Source organism: Camelus dromedarius, chromosome 27 (genome assembly GCF_036321535.1).
Source record: "Camelus dromedarius isolate mCamDro1 chromosome 27, mCamDro1.pat, whole genome shotgun sequence".
Classification (NCBI taxonomy): domain Eukaryota; kingdom Metazoa; phylum Chordata; class Mammalia; order Artiodactyla; family Camelidae; genus Camelus; species Camelus dromedarius.
In genome coordinates this window covers 23,520,284-23,536,844 of record NC_087462.1, presented here as the reverse complement: position 1 = coordinate 23,536,844, position 16,561 = coordinate 23,520,284, and the positions used below count along the sequence as shown (strand labels likewise).

Genomic DNA, 16,561 nt, shown 5'->3' with positions numbered 1-16,561 from the left:
TAAAACTCAAAACTTCCTTGGAGAAAGACCTTTCTACATCTACTTTACCTGTGCGACATTCATTGCAGATAAATTTTCCTCTGGGCATTTCAGTTAATCCAAGGCACTCCAGGTGGAAAGCCCCACAGCACTGAGCCTCACATAACAGCAGCTCACCCAGTTTCTCACAGTTCTGTTAAGAGAAAGAAAACAGATCTGTCTACAGAAAAAGGCTTTAAAAATCCCAAGCAGAAGGCCCTGATTAAAGCAAAAATTAAGAAGCAGCTTTGTCAGAAACAAAAATCCCAGCATTCATTAAGCCAGTATTTAATAATTATCTCCTCTATGCCAGGTACCACAAGGTCCCTGGCTCCATGATTCTTATGTTCTAAGGATACAAAGATACAAGTAAACGATTAAACAAATGAAAGATATCAGACAAGGTATTTAGGTAGAGAATTCAAATAGCAACTTTGGATTGGGCGATTAGGAATGGCCTCTCAGACTGGGCTTTGAATGACAAGGTAGCCACGTGGTCTGATGAAAGGACCAAGAAGGCAAAAAGCACAGAAAGTTCACCAAGAGGAAAAACCAGGGCATGCCTGAGAATCACAAGGAAAGCCAGTGTCACTGAACTAAAGTGAACAAAAGTTAGAAGGTAGAAATGAAGTAAGAAAGAGGCAGGTAAGGGCCTGACTGTGTGGCCTTACAGATTACGGAACTGAGTTTCAGATTTTATTCTAATTGCAGAAGTGTACCTTGAGAGAGCTTTACCAAGGGAAGGCTGAAATCAGGGATTCACAGGTCCCTAGTAACTGCTACAAGGAGAACGAGTTCAAGAGCAGAAAGGTGAGAACAGAAGCAGACGATCAAGGAGGCCACTGCAATGGTTCAAGCAAGAGATACTGACCAGCGGGACTTGGGTCATAACAATCCCAAAAGGGCTCTGATTAAGATCTGAACAACCCTTGAAATATATCCAGCACCATCTCAGAGAGATCACTTTTTTGAGACAATCGCATCTAAGACAGGGTGTCACTTAAGGTAGAGCCTTAGGAAACAAAGATCTGGGCCTGTTGCTTTGAAAACATTGTACAATTTATGAAAATTCTGCAAATTTCCAACATTTGTCACTTTTCACCCCTCTGATACATCGTGACTTGTTTCCCATAGTGATCAGCAGAAAAATGCTAAAAATGAAAAAAGTCTTATACTAATTCTAGTATCATCAGATACTAGACTTGCCCAACCATCTTTCCCCTCTGTTTTCTCATAGAACAAAGAACCCCCCAAAAATAGAACAGGTCTTGGCCACTTAACATCAAATCTTAAATGAATAAATAAGTAGAAGAACTTCAGAAACAAAGGCCAGAGGCGCCCAGGGATTAATAGGAGGCCCCAAGGTAATCTGAGCTCGTCCCACATGCCTGGCTCTCCCGTAACTGCTACTGACACACAAAAATTGACAAATGTCATAAATATTATTTATTTTGTTTTGCATACTCAGAGTGCCAGTGACATCAGCTATCATGTACAATAAACAAATTCACTTTCATGACTTAAACAGAAAAACTTCAAACATATACTAAAGAATAAATTATTCAAATCAACCAAATGTTACAAACTAATCCTTTAATTGGGATGACCACGTAATTCATCCTTCAAACTGGGACACCTGAGAGTGAAAGGAGGTGCTATAAGTAAATTACACAAGCACAACAGATTTAAACAAAGACTGATCCAAACGACAGGGCCACGGAGTCGCCGTACCTTTAATCAGTTTTCACTGACAACCTTTGTGGGCATAACAAGCTCTGAGGACTAACACTCTTTGGGAGCAGGTCTGAGTATGATTAACATTCTTTATATAGTTGTAAAGATGAATAGACAAAGAAACTGAGTTGAAGTTATATTGGCTGTAGTAACATTCTGGGCCTGGGGTTATTTTATTTTTTAGCTGTTTCAGTTAGGAGGAAAAAAAAAAACATTTTCAACTTTTTATATGCCAAGTTTTAAGAACTGACAAAGGTAAATCAAGACCATAACCAAAGCATCCATTTAACTGACTCTACTCTCAAGTAAGATAAAGGCTCTTTAACATTAAAGTGGAGTCACATTTCACAGAGAAGCAAGACAACATAGTGGTTAAGACTGTAAACCCATATTGCTTGGATTTGAATCCTGGCTTCACTGAGTGACTACAAGCAAGCTATTTAACCTCCTTGTGCCTCAGTTTCCTTATCTAGAAAATGAGGATAATAATGGTTATCTTATGAGACTGTTATGATAACTAAATGATATATTTCTGAAGTGACTGGAAAAACACGTGACACATAGTAAACATTGTATAAATGTTTATAATAAACAGAAAAGTAGAGGTGGTAAGTTCTCAAAGTCACTACTTTAATGCAAAACAAACAAAAATCTCAAAGTGAAAATCACCCTTGAAAAATTCCATAGAAACCCAAAGATTCTCACACCATGAGAGGTGCAGGAAAAATATCTTTGAGCAACCACAGATCCACCTCTTCTTTCTCAGACTACTTCAGGGCATCTACTCATGGGCAAAAAGGGCAGACCATTCATGAACACTCAGTTTTTCTCTTCTTTCCTCTTTTTGTGGGGAGAGAGAAAGAGTTGAATCCTTAAAGGGAAGTGAGTCCACTGGAATCCAAGAAAATTTTTATTCTAACCATGACTGGGTCATCAGGAGATAGAGTGCTTCTCTTAAAAGATAAGCATGCAGTCAAAATGCAAGCGGGCAAACATTCTCTACCTGACAAACATTCTCCTTGAGTGCAGCTCCTCCTCCTCGTTCACCCTGCAGCTTTTTAGACGCAGGCATCCCGTGCTCATTTTCTATGCCTTCCTCGATGGTCTCCTTGGGGCTCGCAGCTGTCCTGTGTGTCATCAGTTCTCCCTTGCAGAGAAAAAATAATGTCCCACATCTGTATTATTGATGTCTCCTCCATGTGACCCCCTCCCTCTGGGCTGCTATTTGTCTAGCCATTAAGCACTTACAGATGTTCAGCCAATCACGCGGGCGGACTGCATGCAATGTTAGTTCTAACCCTGCTGTGATTGGGCGGGTAGTGGGCGCCTCATGCCCTGCCACTAACTGCTCTGAGGCTGTTCCACTGGAACTTTTTGAGCTGTTCCATTTTAAGGTTTCACTAAGGGAGAGAAAACATTCTTAAGTTTATTTGATTACTTATTTGTCCTTCCAAGATCAGAGTTTCCTAAATAATGCCTTCCTTGGGCATTCTATTCAAATTGTCCTGGAAAGAAACACTGTATCCTAATATGTGATTCTGACCTGACTTACTCTAATTCTCTTTTAACCTGAGTTGGAAAGCGACAGACAGCATCAGTGACTGCACTGATGCTCTGCAAGAAAATGGCTTTACTCTATCTTTGTTTCCTAAAAGACGCTGTTCACAAACATTACTCTAAAATTAAGCAGTTGACGGTCTCAAATAAGCAAATGACTTTGCCCCCTAATCGCAGCAGGCGCAACCTTTAAAGAGCAATATCCAAGTTCATTCAGATCATATGGTTCCTTGATATTGTGCTCTCTCGTTTTACAGCATGGTGACTATAGTTAATAATGCTGTACCGAACACCTGAAATTTGCCAAGAGAGTTAATATTAAGTAAGAGAATTTTTACTAAACTTCAGCACTCTTCTATTTTGGTGTCTTACATAATGTTTCTTATTGGTTTCTGCTTTTATAACTTCATAGCCTCTATTTTTTATCTTTAAACTTTCAGATAAATAATGTATTTGGTTCAGAGCATCATGAATGTTCCTTTTGGGTCGTGCTGTTGCTCTACACTGCTTTTTTGGTGATGAAACAGTTACATGTTTCATCTGACACCTAGAGCAATGGATGGGATCTTTCAAAAGGGTCATACCCACAGTTGCCGTAAGTGCTTGGACTTATTTCTACTAGGATCTGGCTCTACTTTTCCTCCAGAATTCCTTATCACTACCGGCTGTTTCAAGAGAAGACTATTTTTAGGTAAACTCAAGGGAAAGAGGAATGTGTCCTCTACTGTGAAAAGCAGCTTCGTTCTGGAAGGGCAAAAGATGAAGAACTGAGTAATACCTCGGAGCCTGGAGTTTCCTTTGATGAGTCGTCATTTTTCATTTTTTTATAATGCATCTTGGCTGTAGCATGCCTCTGTCGTTTTCGCTTCCTTGGTTTATCAAATAGCCTTGTAGTGCCTGTGACAGGAAAACAGGTGTTACCTGCTAGCTCATCATGCGCATGTCCAAGAACTCCTATCCTCGACTAAAGGGACCTCACAGAACTATGGAATGACACAATAAAAACCAATCTTAAAACGTGCTTAATTCTCCAACTTTGTAAATGAGAAAAACAAGGTCAGAGGGAAAAAGAGACTTACCTATGAGTATATAACTGGTAGGGGAAATAGCTACACACATATATAAATTCTGCCTCGTGTGGATTAAATGGTAAATGTACTGGTTATTAAAGCAATTTCATTTTATATAATTGAAATAAAGGACTTTCTAGTTCATGAAAAGACTTTATTATCCTACAGATGAGGAGAAAATGCATTTAGCAGCCAGGCCTCCAAGATTAAAGACAATAAACTGTATCGCTGTACGACTTAAGGGTTAAGACAAAAAGCTGAAATACCGATAACCTGGCTTACAGGAAGGGGAGAACACCCCCCTCCCCGAATGTGTGTACTGGCCCAAATGACGTTCCTGCAGAGGTACCGTGATCACGAACATCTAACAACATAAAACAGATGCCTCATCTACTCTGACATATTTAGAAAATGGAATCTAATCTCTCCCTCAGTTTCTATTATACACAGTTCAACTCTTTGTTAAAGAAAACATCAGGAGGAATCTAAAGAAGTATTTGATAAAATGTTCCAGGATATTTTGGCTAAGTATCAACATGAAAGTCAGACGCTAGGAGACTGCCTCTGTGCTCTCTTCTTGAACTACCTGTTAAGATGGAGAAGTTCTGCTATCAAAGCTGCCGACAGCCTGCAACTAATTAAGAGTTAATATTGTGGCAGAATCAAGGCCCAAAATTCTCAAAAGTTGAAACATTTAGATGAAATTCACAAAGGATGAAGTGCAAGTTGTAGGCTTTACAAAAAACTGAAGTACAAAAAGTACCGGGAAAGAACTGATGTTCTGACAACAGATTTTTTTTTAAGCAAGCAAACAAATTGACCAACCTATATTATAATTGCACACAAGGTTAAAATAAGCTAACTCATTGCTAGATTTACTTGCTAAACAACTTAATAATCACAGATCACATTTAAATAAGTGTGCATTTAAGACCACGTGAAATACATTCTCCCCATGGTACCCTTTGCTGGTAGACCATATGTATGCAGTGTGCTCAGCTCTAGGCTAATGTTTCAGGAATGACACCAATCAATAAATGGCAATGGTAGACAAAATTACGGTCGTGAAAACAATTGGAGAAAAATGTGGAGTGGATTAAGAGACGGCAGTATGGCAATGAATTTAGCCAGGTCTGGATTTAGTTCCCTAACCCTGCTAACCTCTTTCACCTTCATGTTTCTTCTACAAAATAGGGATAATATGAATAACATCTTAACTCTGTAATGCTTAGATAGATTAGAAGCAACAGTCCTTAAGCAAAGAGTCTGGTAGAGCAGAGTATTATGATTATTATGTCTGTTACTCAATGAAAGGCTGCCCATTCCTCCTCTGGGCAGAACCAAGAAGAAACAGAATTTCCAGGAGAGAGATTCCAATTTAATCTAGAAGATTCCCAAGGCCTTAAGAAGCAACCACATTGGACTAGGCTCAAATGTAAGCTCTCCTTTCCAAGCATACGCTCACTGACCAAAGGTCACAAATGTGATAAAAGAAACTAAGACTACAAAAGACTGGTTCAGATGATTTGTAACTTCCCCCTGAACCCAGATTCTGTATTTTCTGTCCTGTAGAAATAAACATTGAATCAAAGCCAAGAAAGTAACAACACAGTTTGGAAAATTATCTAGTAAGAACATTAAGCAGCTGACTTTTCTCTACTGTGGCTAACATTTCCTTAACGCTAACGTGATTCTAATTCCATTTAACTAATTTTAGCATAAAGCTGGAAATGACAATACAATTTTCTAGTGTCATGTGTAGCTTCAGAAAGCATATATTGCGCAAACAAGTCTTAGAACGTGCAAGCTCACTGATCTTGCTTAGCAACTTTTCTCATTAACTGACAAGATACTTCACACTTAACATTTGCAATACATTTTTTAAATCTCAAAAATACTCACCTCCACCAAACTCTTTAGAACGAGATGCAGCACATGATTCAGTAATGTTATTCTCCAAGTGACCACCTTCATAACACTACAAGTAAGTAAAAAGCATCATGGTTTACAGAGGAATAGAAAACAAACCCTTTAAATTATGTACCAAAAGTTAAACTATCTATTGCCATACATACAGAATCCTGGCTGGTTTTGATAATTAAAGGAACAGTATGGTAACAGTACAGGTAAACACCACACACTCCTTTAGGGATGGGGGGTGTTAAAGAGGGAGCTTATCCAGAGACTCCCAATATATAAAGCAGACACAAAACGCTGTACTGGGGAAGAGAAAAGGTATGTATTCAGAGACCCACCAGCTCAGTTCTATTCCACAACACCCTGTACTGAAAATCTACCTTCCTTATATTTATAGTCACTGGATTTTACAGACTTACTTATTTGATTAATGCTAAATGTTAAAAAGCTCTGAATCATGAATGCCTTCCTAAGTGGCTATAGATCAATATAAATTAAAGCAACACTGAAACTAAAAACATTTAAACATCAAGAGTAATTCATTACACATTTTATTTCCCTGGTACTAACGTTTGTATGAATTAGTTCTATTTCAAGAAAATATCTTCCACAAGAATAATATTCTTCACCATGACTGTAAAACAAAATTCAGTGTATAATGAATGCTATTCTTGCTATAAAGTTCCCGAAGTCTGAGGTCAAAACAAGATAAAATGCAACTGTGAACTTCTGAATGCTCATTATATACATTAATAAATCAGAAGAACACAACTTAACTCATGCTCAATGTAGATCAGAGTCTGACAAAGTCAAAGAAAATGAAGGAGCAAGTGTTAGGTATCTAGTTAAACAGATCAAAAGACTGGTGGACGAACCCACAAAACAGATTTGCATAACTTAAAGAAAAACACCATCTATATTATTTAGATAACCAATTTATAGTTCATTCTGTAACACTCATCCAAAAGCTGTGGCACAAAAACAATTCGAATGTTCCCAAAACTAGTCAGAGAACAATTCAAAAAACATGCTCACTTCTGATGTCATCAATTTTGTAAGTTAAAACAGAAATAACAGCACATACACCCAAGCAAAAATCACACTACAGGAATAAAAATCCATCTGCTCTGCTTAGAATAAAAGACCACAAACAATGTAAGTGCCTTGGAGGACACGACAAAGATGCTGGTAACTTACTTTTGCATAATCTGGTGTGGATATACATCAAGCCAGCGCACTCTTAAGGTACCACTACCTCAACAGAAAATTCCTCTTTCTCTAACCCACTGACTGACCCATCAGCAGGTAGGGTAGCTTGTCTGGTAACCCATGGTGTAGTCCCAAGGTGGAACTGAATCATGGTTTCAACGTTATGACAAAATATACCTCAGAGTACCCAGGACCTTAACTGTGTGAGGGTGACTATGTCAGACAGCAGAACTGACTTCTAAAATAGAAAAGATGTCACTCTTCTCCAGAGTCTGGTTCTAGTCATCACTGATAATCCTGATTTTCTCTTGTTCAAGTGCCAAATTTGATGCCTATCTCTTTATGAAAAAAGCTAAAATTCAAAAGTGACAGTTAATAATGCTTGAAGAGGCCAATAATATAAAAGAGTTCGATAGTTATTAGATACTTAACAAACGGTACTAAAGCAATTGGGCATTCGCTTCAAAATTCCATCTCAAAACATGAAGACCTGTACATAAAATCAAAACCATAAAACTCCTAAAAGCAAACAGAGGAAGCACATCTTTGTGTCCATCAGTAGGCAAAGATTTCTTCAAATAAGCACAAAATATAAATCATAAAAGAAAAATAACTTTAAAAATTTCCTTCTCATTAAAGACACAACTAAGAAAATGAGTAGGCATGCATCAGACTGGGAAAAAATATTTATTGTACATATACATGACAAAGGACTCATATCCCAAATATAAAAAGCAGTCTTAAAAAGCAACCATAACGGGGAGGGTATAGCTCAGTGATAGAGAGGTCCTGGGTTCAACCCCCAGTACCTCCATTAAACAAATAAACAAAATAAACCTAATTACCTTCCCCCACAAAAAACAAAAGGCAACCATAAAAAAGATGAATAGCCCAATCAAAAATGCGTGTGCTTAGTTGGGAGAGTATAATTCAGTGGTAGAGTGTGTGCTTAGCATACACAGGGTCCTGGGTTCAATTCCCAGCATCTCCATTTAAATAATTAAATAAATAAACCTAATTACCTAGCCCGCCAAAAAAACGTTTTTAATTTTAAATATATATATGTATGTGTGCTTGAACAGTTGTTTTACAAGATACAGGAATGACCAGTAAGCACATACTAAGGAGTTCAAATTCATCAACCATTAGGGAAATACAAATGAAAAACATAATTAGGGATAATTTCATAGCCACCAGAACGGCAAAATTTAAAATGACTGAAAACCAAATGCTATTAAAGATGTGGAGCAACTGAAACTCTGATACACTGCTGATGGGAGTGTGAAGTTGTACAAGCACTTCGGAGAAGTGTTGCAGTTTCTTTAAAATACAAATATTCATGAGCCAGCAATCTCAGCCTTAAGTATTTACATCAAGAGAACTGAAAATATAAGTACACACACACACACACACACAAACCCTCAGAGAGACTACTCATACCAGCCTTATGACTAACAGCCCCAAAATGAAAACACTCAAGCGTGTATCAACAAGAGAAAGGATAAGCAAACTGTACTTGGAACACTACTCAGCAATAAAGGGAAATGAACTACTGAAATAGCACCCTTGTGGATATGTATTGCAAATACATGGGTTCAATAAAAGAAGCCAGTTAACAAAAACAAATATATACAACATCCAAGAAGAAGCAAAAGTAATCTATGGTAACAGAAGTTAGAAAGCGTTGCCTCTGGAAGTGATGAGAATGGGAAACTGAATGAAGAGGGGCAAAAGAGAACTTTCAGGGGTGATGGATATAATGCATACTTAGTTTGGGTACTTACATGGTATATATAATTGTCTAGAGCCATCAAACAGAACAGTTAAGATCTGTGCTTTTTTATTTGTGTGAATTAAATCTCAACTTTAAAAAAGAAAGGAATTCTGAGATACATTTGTCTATATAAATTAAAATTAAGTATATAAACTAAATCATGCTTTTTATCCTCTTAGGGAAAAAAAATAACCTAGAAACATGACAAATTAAATTTCAGATTAGAAAACTACATTTGACAGAGCAAGGTGATACAAATTAACACTATTTTTGCAAGTCAGTCTCAAAACCATTGAAGAATCATCTTACTCCTTCAAATCAGTCACTTATATACGCCAATTATAGCTCCATAAAACTGGGGGAGAGGGGATATCATTCACTTAACTGTCCTGAGTTCTTACTTTCACTGACCTGTATCATCACCTCACCTCCAGCAGTAAGGCAACAGCCTCCTATGACTCACCTTACAATGCTACTAAATTTATCATCTGATTGCAAATGTCACTTCCACGCTCAGAACATTCAACTGAATCCCAGTTTCCCTGGTCCTTCCCATCTACCTCTTCCAACAATCTTGCAGAGTGGCTAAGATTTGAATAAAACAAAGCCAGAAGAGAAAGCACAGCAGACGGAGATTATCACGGCCCTACTGGAGTGTAAGCTAAAATGAGAGGAGAGTAAGCTGGAGACACACTGTCACTGAAGACTGTACAAACTGTAGAGATTTCAGAGGGCAAGAGATGAGCCTAAGAATAACTGAAAAGCCCATGTCACAAAGCAGCTCTTAGAAGAATAAAAGAGTTAAAAGTACATAATGTGATTTTTAATAAGGTATAAATATACAAGTTAAATTTTACATTTACGCACAAATCCAGATGGGTGAATATCTAACAAAAACAAAAACTATGGGCTTTAATATAGGATTAAAGGATAGAAGTTTTTTATAGCTAAAGAAAAGAATGCAAAAAACTCAATGTGTTTCTGATTTGATTATATTCCACATTTTTTTCTTTAAATAAAAAAAGTTTTTTAAATAGGACATCTGTGCACATCCTACAACTGAATTTCTAACATATACCCTGAGTTACTCCTCGGATGTAAAGGGAGAAGAACGTGTCCTAAGGAATCAACACCCAGCTATTGTCTATTACAGAATTAGAAAATAATTTTCTATTTCCAACTACTATTTAATGATGCCTTCTTGGCTAATGAAAACCAAGTTTGCAGAACTTAAGATCAAATGTTTCTGCCTTAAGCTGGCTCTTTTCTGAGGTGTTATGCAAAGAGAGCAATGGGGTAAGAACAGATTAGTGGTTTGCAGAGACAGATGTAAAGCAGAAATCAGGTAAGAAAAGTTTTGAACCCAGAGGAAAAAAAATGAACACAACTTTACTCAATCTTTTTATTTACTTTTTTAAAAAAATTTTGTTCAGGGGGAGGTAATTAGGCTTATTTTTTATTTTTTGATGGAGGTACTGGGGATTGAACCCAGGACCTCGTGCATGTTACGCATGCACTCTACCACTGAGCTATACCATCCCCCCAACTTTACTCAATCTTAAAAGCTTTTTTCATTTGCCTTTGAAAAGAAAACCTAAAACCAAATATACACATGCCCACAAAAATGCAAAATGGCCTCTTAATATAGGATCAGACCAACCAAATATGCTCTGACATTCTGTAATTTCTAAGTATATGTGCATTGATGTTAAGCATTACAATAAGGTTTGTTTTTAAGACCCCCTATTTCCTGGGTTCAACCCTATTTTAGAATTGACTGAAATAACATACCTTTTTAGTAAGACCAAGATCCCCTTTCTTGGGCATAAATCCAGGGTCTAAATCATTGGATTCAAGAAGTTTCTTAGTTGGCTTTCTCTGACGCTTACTTTCATAATTTCCTGAAATGCACATATCTTTTCATTAGGTGATTCAGAAACTGGGCACAAGCTAATTTAAAAAAATTCTATACATCATGCAAAAATTGGTCACGTTTTAATGTTCTTCTTATCATTTTGTGGGAAGGGACAGGGTAGGAATTTATCTATTCTAAAATATTAGTTAATGGAAGTGTGTATGTGAAGACTTACAAAAAATACATATGTGTTTTTTTTAATCACAAAAGAACTAAGGGAGAACTCAAAAGGGTAGAACTGCCTTTAAAGCAACTAATTGGTGGTAAGAATGAAAGAAGGAGAAGTGAGGTAGAGTCTAAATTCTGGGCATAAATGGACCAGGATTAGAATTTTTGTTCTGCTTCTAAATAAGTAAAAGACACTTACTTACTTTGTAAGAATGCTCTTAAGAATGATATAAAAGAGCCTAATCATAGAGTTTGGCACATGGGGAGTAATGAGACGGTAATTATCTTTATTATTCTCTTTGATTCTGCCTTATTTGATTAAACACAATTGGGATAGCTTTATAAGGAATAGCCTCACAAACTACCATTGGGCATATAAAAAAGTTACATCCAAAATTGTCCCTGGCTGACTACAACACTCAATTATCAGATGGTGAAATTAGAGACAGTATGTTTAAACCTAATTCTCACCAGGTAACAGGTATTTAAAGAATTACAAAGTGAAAAGAAACTGGTTATTAACTTCAAGGGAATATTTACACTTAGCTGCTTACTATGTGTCAGGTAAATTTCATTGTACATTATTACCTTACAGTTTCCATTTTACACAGAGGAAACAAGTTCAGAGCTTAAAACAACTTCCCAAGTTGCACAAAAATTGATGAAGTCAATATCTGAAGTGAAATTTTATGTGTTTACTCCATTAGTAAGCAGCGTCCCTCCCAAAAACCCTGTAATCCGGGGTTGACCAACAATCAGGAAGAGGAACAATGGAGTAAGGAGAATACTTTTATATATTATGTCTTCTTGACAGTGTACCACCAGTTCAAGGTCATGAACTACGTCCTATTAGCCAGTACTTTAGGGATTTCCCAGGATGAAAGGGGGGTTTTTTGTGGTACAGAGATACACTGTCGACTTTCAATCAAAACATACTGAAGTCTTCCGCTTCCTCTAATTATATCTACTTACATATTGAGACCCATCCCCATCTTACCTGGTGTTTTAACTAGCAATTCCTCAGACTCAAGGGCAGGCCGGGGAGAGACTTCTGGAACCACAGGCACAGACAAGGTCAGCTGTGGCAACTCAGCATGTCCACCTCCAAGTTCTGACTGAGCCAAGGGCCCTTCCAAAAATGGAGCCTCCCTTTCAAGAACTGGAGGCTCTTCTTTGGTTGAAATCAAAGAATTCTCTTCCACCTGCTTGTTCTGAGCACTAGATCGACATCGGGCTAAAAGGCTTTCCTCTTCACAGCGGGAACTTACCTAAGAGCAAAAAATAAAAGTAGAATCCATGGGCCAAAGTTGGTGTAATTTGAGCGTCAAAAACAACAAAGCACTTGAAAAGGAACGAAATTCTGACATTCTACAAATGGATGAAACTTGAAGACAACATTATGCTAACTGCTATAAACCAGACATAAAAGCAGCTATAAAAATTCACTAAAGCTATAGTGATAATCCTAAAAAAAAAAAAAAAAAAAAAGATTCCCTAACATGTCATCGATAAAAGCAGCTAATAATAAAGCTCCTAATGTTAAGTTGGTAAATTAATGAGAAAGAAATAAACTCTTATTCCACCTTTCATGTACTTCAGGACAATAAAATGAGAAGTAGAAGAAATAATAAAATCTGGAAGACTTCATTTTGTAACCCTGAATGAAATTATTGATACAGACAAGAATCTTCAATTGCTATTTTTCAAAAGCATCAGGGAAATGGCTGACTGGGTATAGAACATACTTCTAGAATCAAAGTACGCACATGCTGCTTGATCAAAAGAGGTAAAACGTAACTCAAAAGAGAGGAATCCACCACCAACTGCTGGATGTTAATACCTCCCAGTGCCACGCAGTATACGACACCTACGATGTAATCCAGCCAGAATGTTTCAACTTGAATCAATCAAATTGTTAGTTGTAACTACCACTTAACAGGGAACACTGAGGGCAAATAAACAAGCTTAGTGACACCTATAACAAAACAATCACAAAAATCTAGAGGGCAGATACTCTAAATGTGTCACTCAGTACTTAGATAGGGCCATACAAAGGGAGGGGGGGCTTTCCTCCATTTAAAGTGATTTAAGAAATTTAACAACTACATAAAATGTGTAGTCCTAGACTGGACCTTGATTTGGATAGACTAAATGTTAAGGTTAGGAAATAACTGGGGAAATAGGAACATGGATTTGTTATTAGATAAAATGATCTTATTAGATGTGACCATGTTAAAATTGGTTATGAAGAAAAACGTTTTTTAGAGGTACGTGTTATTTAGGGATATCAAGTCAAAATGTCTCTAATTTGCTTTATTTTTTTAATTAAAAAAAATTTTTTTAAGTATAGTCAGCTTACAATGTTGTGTCAATCTCTGGTGTACAGCACAATACTTCACTCATATAGGAACATACATAATTTGTTTTCATATTCTTTTTCACCATAGGTTACTGCAAGGTACTGAATATAGTTGCCTGTGTTATATAGTATAAACTCGTTGTTTACTGGATTGTGTGAGAATCCTCCAGTATTTCAAAATGAGAGGCACTCTGCCAGAGTTCAGAAGCTGTTCTGTGTGGTTCAACGGGTTTGTAGATGTAATTCTTGGTGTATTTGTGGGAGTCTCTCTACTCCACCATCCTGGCTCCCTCCTATCTCTAATTAACTTTAAAATATTTTGAGTTTAAATAAAGCAAATGGTGGGGTGGGTACAGAGTGATAGAGCGCATGCTTAGCATGCACGCGGTCCTGGGTTTAATCCCCAAGATCTCCACTAAAATATATGTCAATAAATAAACCTAATTACCACCCCCAAAAATAAATAAAAATTTTAATAAATAAATAAAAATAAAGCAAATAAGGTATTATAACACTGGATCATACTATTATTTTTTATATCCTGTATTCTTTATTAAACATTTTACCATAGCAATATTCCCAAATCCTTAAAACACATTTTGAAAGCAATGGGGGAAAGTATATTACATACACACACAGAGTACATAGATTCATTTATACATTTCCTGTATAACTGGCTAAGTACTATGCCAGAAGCTGGAGGCAAAAAACTGAAAAACAAGATCCCAGCGAAGGAAATTATTATCCCACAAAGATAAAATATGACACTGAAGGCAAAATTACGGTATCCTCAAGGGACTGACGAAAGGTTGTTGAAATGCTGGAACATACCTTGTGCACCTGTTCCTGTACTTTCTTTTGTTTTTTCTTAGGGGCAAATATTTGATCATATTCTTCTGTATATTCCAGAAGCCACTTGCTTGGCTTCCTAAGGCGTTTCTTCTCTGTCCGCACAGCTAAAAGACGAGAAACATGTTCAGTATTAACCAAAAGGTTAGAGGAAAACCCAACGTTTTCATGCAGCCATCCCTGCACTCCCAAAGGTAAAGAGATAGAAAACTCTCAAAAACGTTCTGGCTTAAGCTCTTAGAAGCTACAAAGATTTGCTATGGTTTATCCTATGCAAAAGTTGGGAGGAAGGAGACTTTTTGTTGCTCTATCCACACCCACAACCCATCCGATCGTAAGGAAAAGATTAAATTGAAACTAGTGTGACAGAGCTAACGTTAAAATACAGATTCTAAATCAGGTAAATTCACAAAATACACCATGAATTAACATTTTAAACAGCATCTCTCTGGATTATGCAGAATACTGGATGAATATTCAGATAAAATATTTACTGATCAGCACTAACACAAGTTTCAAAAACATTTTACACATCACATTATGGCCACAGTGCATTTCATGTTAGAAACATCAAAATTATGTAATTAATTACATGTATACCATTATCTCAATGATGTAAAAAAAAAAAATTTGCCATGAATGCCAAAGACAGAAAAGAAGATAAAAATATAGAATTTTGGGTACTTGCTTTCGGGTGGGAGAAGCTCTTGTAATGTTTTATGGTTGAAAGCATCATACTGTTTTTCTTTGAATTACTGAATGTGGTAATACTGGTGTTCTCTCAACAAAAGGATCACAAAAGTTGAGACCAAAACAAAAAGGTCACAGCCAAAACAAGCTTGGCAAAGACTCTTACTCCTTAGCACACATGGAAACAAGCCACAAAACCTTCATTAAGATAAGTTGTGGAAAATAATTCGTTTTTACTAATTCTAACTGCTGTAATTTCATATTAGTAAATAGTAATACATCACTTAATTTATTTAAAGTTAATGTAAAAGGAAGTGAAAACTTACGTCCACACAAAATTTCTATGGCAGCACATGAATTTTTATGGCACATGAATTTTTATAGCAGCTTTATTTATAACTGTCAAAACTTGAAAGCAACCAAGATGTAGGTGAATGGATAAATAAACTGTGGTACATCCAGACAATGGAATATTACTCAGCAATAAAAAGAAATGAGCTATCAAAGCCATGAAAAGACATCGAGGAACCATAAATGCATATTATCGAATGAAAAAAAAGCCAATCTGAGAAGTCTATATACTGTATGATTCCAACTATGTAACATTCTAGAAAAGGCAAAATTACAGAGACCAAATAAAATGGTTGCCAAGTTAAGGTAAAGAATTCCAGGAACAAAAGAAGAATATGACCTTTTGAATACTGAAAGAAAACAGTAAAAGCTACAAAATTACAGTGTAGATGGTGCAAACCTCAGTACATCATACACAGCAAACATGAAACTGAATAGGAGCCAAAAGATACTAAGTGGTAGTATACACCAAATGTAACACTTGGCAAAAGACATCAATGCCTAGCACAGAACCAGGACCTCCTGTGCAGAATGGAGATAAACTGTTCATACAGGACAAGTCTAGCAATAGCCCCAGGCTACAGCATGTACACATCTCAGCTCAGATAATAAAATACCCCCAAAATTGGAACAACCTCAAATGTTCACTAACTGATGAGTGGATAAGTAAAAGGTGGTATGTCCATACATTGGAATACTATTCAACAATAAAAAAGAACAATATATGTATATGTATTTTTTAATTGCCCACCATCAGCTCTTGTCTCACCTCACACATGTTACAGGGTCTGGCTCAGCACACAGGAACTAACGAGCCTGGAGCAGGATACTCCGGACTAAAGGCACTAGGCCTGAGGCAAAGGATTCAGAGCACTGGAGCCCCGAGGGTGGAGGAGGGCAGCACCCAGGGGGCAGTCAGTGCAAGGTGGGGACACGACAAGGCACAGGGC

The 16,561-nt window shown here is 36.9% G+C and overlaps 1 protein-coding gene across 7 annotated transcripts in view; it reads right to left on the bottom strand.

The window, feature by feature from the left end:
- NSD1 (nuclear receptor binding SET domain protein 1) overlaps positions 1-16,561 on the bottom strand; it is a 121,852-nt gene that overhangs the window by 34,374 nt on the left and 70,917 nt on the right. For all 7 annotated transcript variants that reach the window (XR_004131995.2, XR_010378123.1, XM_064480126.1 and 4 more), the window contains 7 exons: positions 14,553-14,677; positions 12,360-12,630; positions 11,071-11,180; positions 6,282-6,357; positions 4,088-4,206; positions 2,756-2,899; positions 49-172 (listed from right to left, as the gene is read on the bottom strand). Coding sequence is in view for 5 of the 7 variants with exons in the window: in XM_064480126.1 (XP_064336196.1) it covers positions 49-172; positions 2,756-2,899; positions 4,088-4,206; positions 6,282-6,357; positions 11,071-11,180; positions 12,360-12,630; positions 14,553-14,677 (969 nt within the window). In the remaining 2 variants the exon portion in view is untranslated. The remainder of the gene's footprint in view (positions 1-48; positions 173-2,755; positions 2,900-4,087; positions 4,207-6,281; positions 6,358-11,070; positions 11,181-12,359; positions 12,631-14,552; positions 14,678-16,561) is intronic.